General features: G+C 36.9%; 1 protein-coding gene across 4 annotated transcripts in view; it reads right to left on the reverse strand.

Annotated features, from left to right (window-relative positions):
• Nucleotides 1-14,120, reverse strand: part of DGKH (diacylglycerol kinase eta) — a 154,365-nt gene that overhangs the window by 54,355 nt on the left and 85,890 nt on the right. For 3 of the 4 annotated variants that reach the window (XM_071740206.1, XM_071740198.1, XM_071740193.1), the window contains 2 exons: nt 11,496-11,606; nt 9,688-9,768 (listed from right to left, as the gene is read on the reverse strand). In XM_071740206.1, the coding sequence (XP_071596307.1) occupies nt 9,688-9,768; nt 11,496-11,606 (192 nt within the window). Of the gene's footprint in view, nt 1-9,687; nt 9,769-11,495; nt 11,607-14,120 lie in introns of those variants that run through there. The other variant, XM_071740212.1, reaches the window with a different exon arrangement.

The following is a 14,120-nucleotide window of genomic DNA, read 5'->3' on the forward strand; positions in this document are numbered from 1 at the left end:
CTTTGTTTGTAAAATAACTTGGTTTATAAAAGTACACAGGAACTGCATGGAGGGATACTTTTAAAGTTTTCTCCAGGTGTTTGAGCACTTTTAAAGCAATAAGAGAAAGAAATGTCAGAGAACAGGTAAGTAAAAAAAAAAATCACAGGAAGAATAAAATCCCATTTTTAAGCAGCTGGGTCCATTTGAATGCCACAGATGAACACACTGACTGGGGGTCATTGATGGGGTCATTGATGCTCCTGTATCTACCAGAACTGGTCTGCTAAAATCACAGTGCTAACAGCAGAGCAGCTTTCTACAGTACTTCTAATTTCTTGGACTCAGGATTCTAAATAAATTATAACAGTACTGCCTCTGTCAAAGGTGTAGTTGGTGCTTTATGGTGAATTGTCACTATTATTGTTCAAGATGAACTGAGCCAGGCAATCCTCAACATTTGCTCTCCAAACGCCAATGTTGTACCATGAGTTCAAACAATTTAAAAATCTTTTAAATGCATTTACTTCTCTTCACACCATCTTACTGTATTTCACAAATACAATCTCACAAATTAAGGAAACTCTTAGAAAACTAGAGGGAGAAAAAGAGACATTTTCTGTAATTAGGTTTGGAAAATTTCTGTCTAATCTCAAAATTTGTGGAAAATGAGCTCTATGCAACTGAAACCAGAACTAAAATGTACAATATAGCACAGAATGGTCACATTTTTAAGCATCCCTCGTTTTCCTCTTCTGAAAAATGTTCAGCTTTCTTGTAATAGCTCAATCCCAAGTGATTTATCTATGGATGTTAGCCTCACAACTGAAATGCTTTATTGCTTTTTCATAATGAAACTTAAAGCTTCAACATCTCCAGACACTCTAGGGAAAGGAAGACAGAGCATCAAGGCAGGGATAAGGAGCTTAAAACTTGAAAGTCACACCCAAAGCCACCCAAAGAGCTCTCAGCTTCATTACTTTTTTTTTTTTTTTTTTTTTTTTGTCATTGTCAGAGGGCGGGGGAAAACGAGCAAGTGCTAAATGGAGGGGAAAAAAAACTTAAGTGCATCACTAGTGCACACTAATTGCTTTTGTCTAATTTTTTTTTCCCTCAGCATGTTAATTTGCTATTTCAGTTTTTGTTTTGTTTCTAAGCTGCCTGGATATAGAAAAAAAAAAAAACAAAAAACTACACTGAATGGAAAATTGAACAAAATGGAATACAAAACACTTCCCCACTCTTTCTGTGGTTTGCTTATTGCTCAGGCTGGGAGCCTCAAAAAACCTTCTCCATTTAGAGGCTAATCAGCATCTGTATGAAACAGCAGATAGTTCACAACTAGGGAAAAACTAAATCCATCCCAAGAATTAGCTGCTTGTGCAAAGCTGAGTCATGCCACTGAGGTCAACACAGGGACTGTGGCTGCTGCTTCCAGTCATATTGTACCTGCTGGAGACAAAAAGAGGCCCTGAGATCTTCACAGACATCATTCCAGGACCCCCATCAGCTTTGCATTTGTCTGCAGGAAGGGAGAATGTCTGATTATGCTATTTCCCCCATCCTGAAGCAGTGCTATGCACTGTCCTTTCTGATAATACCATAGGCAAAATTCAAAATGCAATGTTTCTGAGAGTGGGATTCATAGAGAAAGGTACTTTTTATAAGGACATCTCTAAATGTGACTGAATTCCCACCATCATCAATGGTGACATTTGGATGCTGACATTCACCTGGAATGCAAAGGAAATTTCAAAGTGCACCCAAACCCAGGGAACTACTGCACATCTAAAAGATAAATACAATATAAAGTAGGCCAAGAAGAATCCTAAGGGTACCATCACACACAGTACACACAGCACTTTACTGATACTTCTTTTGTTTTCCTTCACACACATAATGTCACAATACTAACATAAGCTCATTATCCATAATTGGATCACAATTATTATCATTTATTCTTGTTAAAATTAGTATTAAAATTAGTTTGCAATGGAGTTAAGATTACCCCTATAGCAGAGGTTCATGCAGACTAAAAAGTGCTCATACAAGAATGTGTTAAGTAAATTTAATGTTTAAACTATTTAAAATTTGTTTTATGGAAATTCTTCAAGAAACAGAAACGTGTTTCAAAACACAAATCCATTCTTTTTACGTCTCTCTGGGTTAATATAGGTAGAAGTTAAGCAAGAGTGAATTCCTTCAAGGGAACAACAGCAGAGATATGGAGAGGTTTACTCAATATACATTGTCCACAAAGGAAAAATAAATTGCAGATAGCTGCTCTGCAGAGTATTCCTACAGAGCAAACCAGAAAGTTTAATCATCCAGGATAAGAACAAGGCAGTGAAAATATTTGCCTAGCAATAACAAACCAGGGGATTCCACCCCAAGTTTGCAATAAGCCAAAGCCTTGAAGGTGGTTGTTGACCCATGATCCCAAGAGTCTTCCAATATAGGAGTAGAAAGATTATTTCACAAAATTACAGAAATGAAAAAGATGGTGAATGAGAAGCAGCAGAAAGCCTAGAAAAGGTCAGTGTAACCCTTAGGTGAGTGGGCCCTTGGATGAAAAAAACCACTGAGGAAAACCAGTGTTTGAAAGAAGTTTGAGGCTTCAAAATCTGAGTAAAGAAACCATCCTCTGATGTCCACTGAGACCAAACTGCAGTAAATTGGATTTTATATAAACAAGCTGGACAGCATCAGAGAAATATCTCCACTGGCATTCATAAGCTTTTCTACACTTAAATGAAGCTCAACACCTTGAACTCTGGACAAAGCAAGAGTCAGTAATAAAATTATATTAACGTTACTTTGTTTAGGAGAAAAACAGTACTAGGAAAATTATTCCCACCTTTGGGATCATCTCTTTTTCTCTCTGATATTCCCAAAGACTGCAGTGTCCAAACCCAAAGATGAAAGGTTTTTAACTTGTTTGGGACAAGGCTCTTTTCATTTCCTTTTGGTGTGGCTTGGGGAAGGTTAAGCAGTTCTCCCACTCACTGAACTTCTGAGTCCCTGAAGAAAAGTCTCAGTAAATAACTCTGAAAAAATCTGAGTACAAGAAAGGAAGCAAAATACGTCCAAGTCTAAGAAACTTAAACTCTCTCTTCAACATCCTGTGAAAGTTTGGCAATGAGGTCTGTTTTCCAAGCTCATCATGAATATTAAAAGTTAATTTTTTAATATCAGTTAGAAGCAGCTAATCTCAGGGATGAGCACAGAGAGATGACTGATGTCAGAAGCAGCAGGGCTGAAAGAAACTGGTAAAAAAAATTGTGCATTCAGGCCAGGTATAATGCTCAACCTGAAATTCTGATGAATCACAAGAACTGAGTTTCCAGTACAACTGAGCAACCTCCCATTAAAAACTGAATGTACAAGAGAATTCAAAGATTAAAAGAATCATGATGATTCCACATAATTATATGTCAGTAAACTACCCCCAGACAAGATGTAGCATATGCTACATTTAAAAATATGGACGGGAAACAGGGTAATCAGAGGTGTGAAAGAAAACAGTACACACTAGAAGAAAAAAATATACGTTTTCACCACAGTTGAAGCACAGTTGCACGTAGTAAGTATTTGGCCTCCCTAAGCTATCAAAGAATACCTGACCATCTCAAAATTATAGGTCAAATAAAAATCAGCAAATATAAATGTTTCATTTTTCAAAAGTCTATCCAAATGTATAGAATATCTACGAAACTGCAGACAACTGGCTAAAGTTTTTATTATTATTATTATTATTATTGTTATTATTATTATTATTATTATTGTTATTATTTGAAAACTGATTAAACAGAAGCCTCTGCTTTCAGGTCAAAGTGAATATATTGTATCATATCAGGTCTGAACAAAAAAAGTGAAAAACACAGAAGAGAACCCTTTCATTTTTGGTAATAAGACTACACACAGGGACTAACTTTAAATGAAATGCTACCCATCTTTTGGTTTTTTCTTCTTATAAACTGAAATAAAACACCCTACAAAACAAATCTAAATCCCTTTAATTTGAACTAAATGAAGCACTTATGTTCAAATGAGTGAAAACATCAAGTTGACCCATATTTATTTTTAGCACAGTCATTGAACTGAAAAGACTAATTATTTTTAGTTTCAGTCATTCCATGAGATGAAAAACTGAGGGACATTAAAAAAGCAAGAAGGAATAATAGGAATTTTTATTATGGCAAAAGTGTAATGGATAAGCACATTATTATTCTCTTACAAAATTCTGTGGAGCAATTATTAAAATAGAAAGAGAAGTGTAAGGTGATGCTGCAGAATAATAGGAAGAAGAACAGCAAGAATAGGAAAGAGTATAGAGAAATGCTTACAAAGATTATTTAAATTGGAAAGTAGTCAAATCCAAAGTAAATAATAAAAACCATAAACAGTTTATAGGTTTCAGTCTTTGCCTCATAACACTAGGTGGGAATACTTAATTAAAGCTCAGCACATTAAGAGTTCTCCAAGGAAGTATTTTTCTACAGAACACATAATTAGACTCTATGGTCTGCAGCATCACAAAACTAAGAAATCAGCAAAAAATTATGATATTAGACATTTTTGCAAGCATACCCAGAATCCTAGTAATCACCATTATTGGCTGGAATATAAAGTATCACTTGCAGCCAATTTCTGGTCGTGAAGAATTGAAGCAGGTTTTCCAGGACAGCAGATTTGCCTGCTGCAGGTTCTTCCCTCTCAAGATGACCACTTTCAGAAGATGTATATTCAACAAAAAGTACTTGATTCAGCACCTGATTTAGAAAGCTGGAAGCAAGGGTCTACATTTCAGATGCAGCGAATGACAAAGCTCCTATAAGAGCTAAATGAGAGATAGATAGTTAATCAGCAGTGGAGTCTGTCCTGAATTGAACAATTACAGGAATCTACTTTTTAAATCTATTATTCTTATCTTAGATAACTAAATGTAGAGGTCTACAAACCCACCCTGAAGTCAGGGCAAACTGAATCACCATCTTGAGTACCACCTACCATGTTAATTCTCGTATTTCTGGTGGGCACCTCACAAAACAACAGCAGAATTATCTTCTCTGTTACTCTCAGATGCAATGAGATATCATAATTAATCTAGCCAGATTTTTTTCCACTTTTCTGAAAACATACATAGTAAGAAACTGAGTATTCTAGGCCTTGTGTCCTAGAATTTGGCCTACCCCAAATCAAACATCTACAGCTATCTGTACAAAGTAAGTCCTCAAAGCTAGTATTTCTACCATAAATTTTTTTAATGACATTTATCACAAAGAATATAACTAAATTAAATATTCCACTAATATGGATTAAATACAGGCCTGTGCATGTTACATAAGACTCTAGGATAAGAGTCTTATAAGACTCTTTATAAGAACAAAAGACATGTTATATATCCGTGTGGCTCAAGGACTGAAAGGCAGCATGGTTAATATCCACAGATGGTTTCCTCCATCAGTGTGCATCAGTCCTTCATTATCAGAAAGCAAGGCAGAGGCAGAAATCTAAGCCAAAGCTAGCCCATCAAAATCCTCTTTTTAAATCACAATTTATAATCACGTTTGTTGCCCTGAGGATCTTTGTTATTTGAGTATTCCTGTTCAGGAATCATTTCAGTGTTTAAAAATCCAAGTCCTCACACCTAATAAAACAAAAGCACACCACCAATGATCCACGTGGCCATGCTTGCATGCTGGAGAGTATTATTTGGCCTCAATCAGTCACAAGTCTTGTTTTGAGAACAATAACGGGATTTTTCTAAATGCACCTGAAATACCCACAAGCCATCTTCCATCCCAGCAAACCAAAATGGGTGAGGAATTGGAGCTCTCATCAGAACCAGTCACTGCTCCACCTGCCTGTTGCAGTCAGGAGGGGAGACATTCATCCCCAAAACCTCCCCAAAGAGGTAACATGATGTGAAAATACACTCCTCTGGGCCTGCTGAGACGGAATCATAGAATCATAGAATTGGCTGGGTTGGAAGGGACCTCAGAGATCATCAAGTCCAACCCTTGATCCACTACCGCTGCAGTTCCCAGCCCATGGCACTGAGTGCCACATCCAGGCTCTTTTTAAATATCTCCAGGGATGGAGAATCCACCACTTCCCTGGGCAGCCCATTCCAATGTCTGATCACCCTCTCAGTAAAGAAATTCTTTCTAATGTCCAACCTAAACCTCCCCTGGCACAACTTGAAATAAAACCACCCTCTGTGGCAGAAGCAAAGATCTGTGGAAAAAACATTCAGCAGAGTACCCAGCACCACTCTGAGGACTCAGCACCCACCCACGCCACTGACTGGCAGGCATGGGATGAGAAAAGAGCCCCCAGGGGCTCCTGGTGTGGCTGACAGAGTGGGTGACACACATCTCTGATGGGCTGAATAGGCATCTAGAGCCTCTTCTCTCTCTTCCCACAGACTTAGGAGACTGGTACCTAACAAGCAAGTAGGAAGAATTTGGCCCTGAGGGCCTTATATAAAGACCTGGATGTCAAGTGACACCCTTTCCTCTATGTAATAGCCTCTAGGTGAGGATGCTCAGAACTACAAAATACCTATCATCTACCACAAGGCAGCTTGTGCAATACAAACTACTTGCTACAAATGAATTGGTTGTTCATTGAAAAGCAGTATCATCAACAGCAAAGAAAAAACTGAAACAGAAGACCTGGTTTAATTTTAGCAGCTTCTCATTTTAATTACTATATATTTATTTATCTCAGCTTTCCCCTTAACCTTTATTTGTTGGTTGGAATAGCAGAGAAGTAATTCTGGTGAATAAACACTGATATTTAGTTACATAAAATATTCTGCAAGCATTCACATTGCAAATAAACTCAACCTTAAATCTGTGTGTTCTGACTAATTTTAGGACTTGAGTTTTATCCAAAAAAAAAAAAAAAAGAAAAAAAAGCATGGAAAATCTTGACATGCACACCTCTGCCTCCAAACAGACAAATGAGAAAGGGAAGACAAAAAAAGGGCAAGCCAGTAGTTTCTACAAGCTGGAGATATGAGACTGAGGGGAGGGAAATGACCAAAAAAACTGTTAAAAAAAATAATTTTAATGTAAGATTTTAAAGGTGTGTTCTCTTTAGAAAGTGTTAATTTGACATATTGCATCTACACAAGTTTGTGTTAAAAATATATTCTACTGGGAAAAAGAAACAAGAAGAATACATTAACAAGAAAAAGTTAAAAGTTCAGGATTTAATTTTTGCTTATTTAACAAGGAATGCTAACACAACCCTTAGAACATACTGGGGAAAGAAGGAAAAAAAAAAAAAAAGAAAAAAAAGAAAAAGAAAGAAAAGAGAAAGAAAAAAAAGTAATTTTAAGAAAGGCTGGAGTATCCCTTTTACGATGGAAGGGGGAAAAGAAGCAAAAGGAAATGTTTCTTTTTATTTATAAGAAGCATTGCTAGAAGGCTAACAACCCACCCCCCTGACTCCAAACCAGTGCAGGCAAGTCCAGAGATGTCTTACTTCACTGAGCTGCATTGCTGGGAGACTGGGTTAGGCAAACACAAAGAAAGAAGCCAAAAGATTAAATGAGATGATAACTATTACCATATTTCACAGTCAAATCAGATGACACTTCAATCCAGGAGGGCTATAAACCCAAATAATTTTTCAAAATCAATTTGAAGACTCCTTGGAATCATTGCCCTAAATTATCCAGGGCATTAAAATAAATACTGTTAAAGCTGTAGCCCCTGAGATGTCTTTATCACTATTGTCTTCTCCAGAAGTCTTGACAATAGACACAAACTGTACCTTGGGTGAAAAAAAAGATACTGAGTGGGCTAAAGGGTTATAAAGTATAACAATACACCAAACTTTGTAAGCGGGGAAATAAAAGGAGGGGGAAGAAAAAAACACAGAACATGCCATTTTTCTTTGCCATGCAAAGTTACAGCAAGATTACAGAATCATAGACTATCTCAAGTTGGAAAGGATCCTTGAGCCCCACTCCCTGCTCCTTGCTGAACTACCTAAAACAAAAGAGGATGATTAAGAGCATCATCCAGACACTTCCTGAACTCCAACAGGCTTGGTGCCATGACCACTTCTCTGGGGAGCCCTTTCTGCTGACCTTCTCAGTGCCATCAACCCAAACCTCCAGATCTCTTTCTGCAGGACTGCTCTCCAGCCTTTCCTCCTCCAATTTCTACATATAACCAGGATTACCCTGTCCCAGGTGGAGAATCCAGCAACTGCTCTTGTTAAATCTCATATTGTTGGTGATAACCCAGCTCACTGGCCTATCCAGGTCTCCATGCCAATGTCTTATTTAATGATTCAGTGATCAACACTAATATTACAAAGTTTTCTTAATTGTCTTTTTCCCATAATGGAGGCTACAATGAAGGAATGTTGGGTGTTTAGAGGATGCTGAGCTTTATATCCAGTTGTGAACAGGAAGTGACAGTCATGATTATTGGGATCTTTCACTTACAGTCTTTGCATGGATGATTATTCCTCAGCTATCCCAATGCCTGCATTACAGCTTTACTTCTGGAGCAAGGCAGAAGGAAGCTACTAAGCTCCCTGCTTTCCAAAGGCAAGGTGGTACCTCACACACCCACCTTCTCATCTGAGGCCTTCAATCAAAGTGCTCTTTTTAATCCCATTTTTTTATCAGTAAAGAAACTTTAGACTGACAGAACATGCTGGACTGCCCAAGCCAACACAAATACATTTCTGAAGTGCCTTGACTACTTCAGTAGCTGCCTGGGAGGTACCACAGCAAGGAGGAACTGATGAAGCTTTCAGGAGACTTCCTTTGGACTGTCTTGGAGAAGAAAAACCAACACTGGTAAGGTGGACCATTTGTGAAACTAAAATAATCAGGGAAATGGAAAATCAATATTTTAGTAAAAACTAACAGGATTTGCAGGTTAAGAAAAATGATGCTATTCCAGTCAGTGGGAGAACTCAAGACCTTCAGAAGGACAACCTTACCTACAGTCTTCCTCATAGTTAGTTCTTGTTCAAAGAATTTACTTTTCAAGAGGTTAAGAATGAGCAGAGGAATTGTTTCAGACGTTACCACTTAGTTCCAACAAAGCAGTTGAACAATAAATGGCAAGACCTGTGTGTAAAACACACTTGTGAACTTTCAGAAAAAGGGATTTATGAACACTCATTGTTTCTTATTCCAGTATCAGAATCAAGGCATGACTGTGAAGACAACTTTTCCACATGACTTGAAAACATAGTAATATGATGGGCAATTAAAAAAAAATACACTTCAATGTGACAGAAAACCAAAAATGTTATTATAAGAAATTAAACCAATGACATGATTGCATTTGAAACTTTTCAGCATGTCACACCAAAGGCTACATTAAAAGCCACAGAGTAAAAGAAAGTTATACGTACAAATGAAGTACTCATATTGAACTTAGCTAAATTTTTAATGCCTTGTATCATCATCTTTTGAAGGAACTGTTACCTAACACTCTAAAAAAACAAACAAACAAAAAAAAACCCCAAACAAACAAAAACAAACAAACAAAAAAAAACCTGAAGCAAAATTACCAGTAGTTGATGCAATATTATTCTGATATATTATACCACAAAGGACACCCTATTTCCAAAGTGGAGAACATGAAGCAATTAAAAGGGATTCTTGTTTTTCTGAGTAGCAGTCTACCCACAGCTTTCAAGACTGGTGTTATAATGGTTCCATACCGTGAAGCTGTTGTTGACATTTTTTGTGCTCGATTCAGCTACGCTGGCATCTGAAAGGTCAACTTCATCAAATATTAGAGACTGCAAATGGAAAAGAAGATAAAAACATTAAACATAGTCTGAGTCCACTTTCAGGTATGCTTACAGTCTTGACTTTTATTTTCTGGTGTCCACTCCGATTGGAAAGTAAAAATAGGGAAAAAAAAAGTAGTGAAAAAATAGAAAACACTAATTGTGTGATAAAACTTCCTATCTGACCCCGTAAACACAGCTCTATTTGCTATCAGAGTGGTACATCAGAGGATTAAAAAAGTAACTCTAAAAGTATGTATTGCTTTAAAATCTCTTTTAAAGATTTTTTTAATAAATGTAGCTTTGGGGCATCTACTGTGTAGCATAAATGTGGCCTCAGAGGAAAGAGATTCACACTTAATAAAATATAAATTAATCTGGTTTAGAATAGAACTCTAAATTCAAGAAGGGGAACTTATGATACAGAAGGGGAGTTCATGGTAAAGTATCCAGACAAGAAAATGGAGCCTTAAGAGAACCCTTCAATTCCTTTGTTTGATGTTGCATTAAGAGAAACATCAGTAATATTCAAGCTCCCCAGCCTCTGGCAAAGGGTTAATTAGGTTCTTTTAAACTCATGATGGGTTTTAAAGCACAGAAGGCAAGACCAACAAAAACGCCTTCCCCTTTTTTAGGCCATACCATGTTCTTCCTCTTCTATGTCACTGGGAGGAGAGGCAGTGTTGGGGGAGTCTGAATTCACTATTATGGAGTATTAGTACAACTGCCCACTCATTACAGCTCATTTTCTTATCTTTATGGCACAGATGACACTGCCATTCTCAGAGCCTTTCTCTGCCATGTTTATTAAGTCTTATATAACTGCTCACGATAGCACCATGTGCAGAGAAGTGTGACAAGAGGGGCACTTCAGAGCTGGGCTCCATGGTGAGATGATGTTTCCCTTGACTCACCACTGCCATGCAATTGTGCACAATGAAACCACTGTCACACAGGCCTAGAAAGAAAGGGCTCAATGCCTTAGTAACACTTTTAGTGAGAAGACCAGGCTATAGAAGATGGCAGGGACCTGAAGCACCTCACCTACAGCTCCCATAAAGCACTGCAACCCTGTAAAGAAGAGTAATGCCCACTGCTATGCAACAGCAGAATCTGAGCCAGCCCAACAAGGCAAGAGGTGCTCAGTCCCAGCCCTGAAGGGGAAGGAGGAAATGACTTTCAGAAAGAAGACAAATACTCCCCCAAGACCACCCCCAATTTTCCCACCAAAAAATCTCTGTTGATGGGAAATAGCTTTTCCACTTATAGCTCAGTTTTGGCAGAGAATCTTCCTACCTTGATTTCACATGACTGTTTTTCTACCTTGTCAATGGCAATATCAGCATCAAACTGGAGAAGTTTTAATGGAATTCAGCCTAAGAGATAACTTTTGACCATTATCCAATTTTTACTTTTTTTTTTTTCTTCTGGTACATTAGATTTGACTGCCTGAGAGCCACTACCAGAAAAAAACCCCACAGCTCCTTAAGATTAGTTTATTATTAGTCTGAATAGTCAAAAAGTTTAAAATAACTGTGATAAACTGGTGATTAATCTTGATTTATTTTTCTTTTAAGTTTTTCTTAAAGTTAATTTCTCACTACATACTGAATACGGCAGTTTTAAAATAAAACAATCATGTAAAAAAAATCATTAAATTATTATTGTTACACTTACAAATCCAAAAAAATTCAGTTATAAGTATATGGTATTACACAATAGTAGCATAGAATTACCTTTGAATCCTTAGCATAGTAAAGGGTACGACCTCGAAGTTTGAAATAACGCTTTTTCCACCTCTGAAAAGAACTGGTTTGCTTCAGTAGTAATCCTTCTTTTATACTTGTCTGAAAAACATTATTATACAGAAGACAAAGTAAATACATATATAAACAGCTACACATATATATAAAAATTATGCTTTTAAAAAAATTATGTTACACCTCATGTAATTGTTAATTTAAAATTGTATCTAGCGACGTAAAATTGAGAATAATTCTTTGGATAATCAGACCTTGCATTGCTATTTTTCAAACAATGACAACGTTGGCAAAATGCTTATTAGACATGGAAACTGAAAAGGCAGTCAAGAGGCATATAATTATTGTGAAGATGAACACAAATAATTCATTTGTCTGGATAGCTGCAATCCACCAATACTAAAGTGAGAAACAGTTAAAAAAAAAAAAATGCTAAAAACCATCTACAGAAGGTCACTTCCAGTTCCAAATTTGATTATGCTGAGGAGAAAAACAGTTTCCACATAGGGACTAACAAGGTACTTAAACGTGTGTCTGATTCAAGCACATGAATTATGCTTTTAAAATAGAGGGAATGATGGAGTATGATGCAAGTCACGTATGACCTCAGGAGCGGTGCTGAACTGAAGCCTTCAGCATGAAATCAGCTTCCCATTAGGAATAATTATTACATGGAAAATGTGAGAACGGTAACACATAGAGATATTTTTACCAGGCAGTTATTTTTAGTCAAAAAACCAATTCACCAATCCACACCTTTTCACTGCAGACTGAACTCAGCCTATAAAACCCCGTTTTTCAAAATGAGGAACATAAGAATCAGTGTGGTTTAAAAATTGATGATGCTTTTGGATTCATCCAACTGACTACAGAAATTCTTCACTTAATCAGGTATAATAACATTTCACAGCATCCTAATTGCACGAATCTTGACATGCATGTTCTGCATCTTTTCAGCACGCAAAAGGTATGAGAAAAAGCAATTATTTTTGGATGCAATATTCCAAAATGGTCTATAATATTTCCAGATTATTTTCAATTTGTAGTGTAATAACATGATGTGAATCTTATAATACAATTTCTAGACAATGTGGTATAAGCATCATTTGAAGCCTTTTAGAGACCTATCCAAGACCTGACCTGAAGTTCAGAAGCATTTTCTTCTGTTATCAGGCATTAAACTCTCCTTACCTTAAATGCAAGTAATAAAAATAGAGAAAAAACAGAAAGCACTGCAATGTACCTATGATTTCTTTGAAATGAGAAACATCACTGTTATGTAAATTCATCACACCCTTATTTAGATACTCCTAACCTCACAAACTAAGAACATGGTCCAACAATCACTAAACAATTGAATTAATGCTCTCAAAAAAAAAAAAAAAAAAAAAGCAGTCCTCTCAGACAAAACATCCCAGTTAAAAGTTTAGATTTATCTCAATTTATTTCACATGCCAACAACCTGGACCAATGCATTAGGTCAGCCCTCCTGCTACAGCTAAGGGGTAGCAATTCCCTGCAGAAGGGGCTGCTCACCACACACCATTTTAACATTTTTTGCCATTTGCTGACCAGACCCTAAGAGCAGCAAGTCTGACATGATATAAATAGATTTAATCAGTTAACAAATACAAACACTTATTCAAAGCTGTTTGGTTTAGCCCTGCAGAACTTCTGTTTCATATCACTTTGAGAAGCTCATCTCCTGGGATGGCAGCAGATGACTTGTGTGTTTAGCAAGGGCTGGAAGCTGGAAAACCAGAGAAATTCAGTTCCAAGGAAACAGTACTCCACATACACGGCAGACACTGACTTACTGGAAGAATTTCCAAAATGGAGAGAAATAAACATTCCCCAAAACATACTATGTATACTAGGACACACAGATCATACATTATACTGAGTATTTTCAGGAACTGTAAAATCTCTTCAAAGATCTCCCTAAACCTTGGGCTTTTACTCACTAAGGAATTAACTAACTCTTGCATGTCACTTTTATGCCTACATAAGATATTTCCTCTAGTTCTACTCATGCCTTAAAACATCAGTATCCCCAAAATCAAACCAGTAAATTAAAAATTAAATCAGCCATTTAAATATACTCCCTAAATTTAGCAGTGAACAGCCATGCAGGCTCTACGGGATGCATTTCTGTTTCAAAATATTTTTTAAAAAAATTCATTTAAAATATTTGAAAAATACATTTACCCAAGAAATGTAAGCACTTTGTGAAGTAAATTCACGAAGTTTACATTTTACCACCCAAAGACACAGTGGGGTTTAAGCAACTTAAATAGGCAATTCCATGGCTGAAGGCATCAAAATTAAGCATAAAGCCTTGGCCCAACACCCTTCATCAACTCTATCTAGCCTTTAAAATGTGCAATAAACTTTCCAGCAAGCAATCAAGTCATGAGGTAATCCACTCATCATGCTTTCCTGAATCTACCTGCTTACAGTAATATGAGATTGGAAGGGACCTCTCAGGTTGATGAATTTGGGTCCACATTATTGCCCACAACCAGGTAAATGCCAAGTTTTTCAAAAGCATTGACCATAGCTACCCCTTAAGAAAGAGATCAGTACCTTTTTTTCTCCCAA

Source organism: Heliangelus exortis, chromosome 1, assembly GCF_036169615.1.
Source record: "Heliangelus exortis chromosome 1, bHelExo1.hap1, whole genome shotgun sequence".
NCBI lineage: Eukaryota > Metazoa > Chordata > Aves > Apodiformes > Trochilidae > Heliangelus > Heliangelus exortis.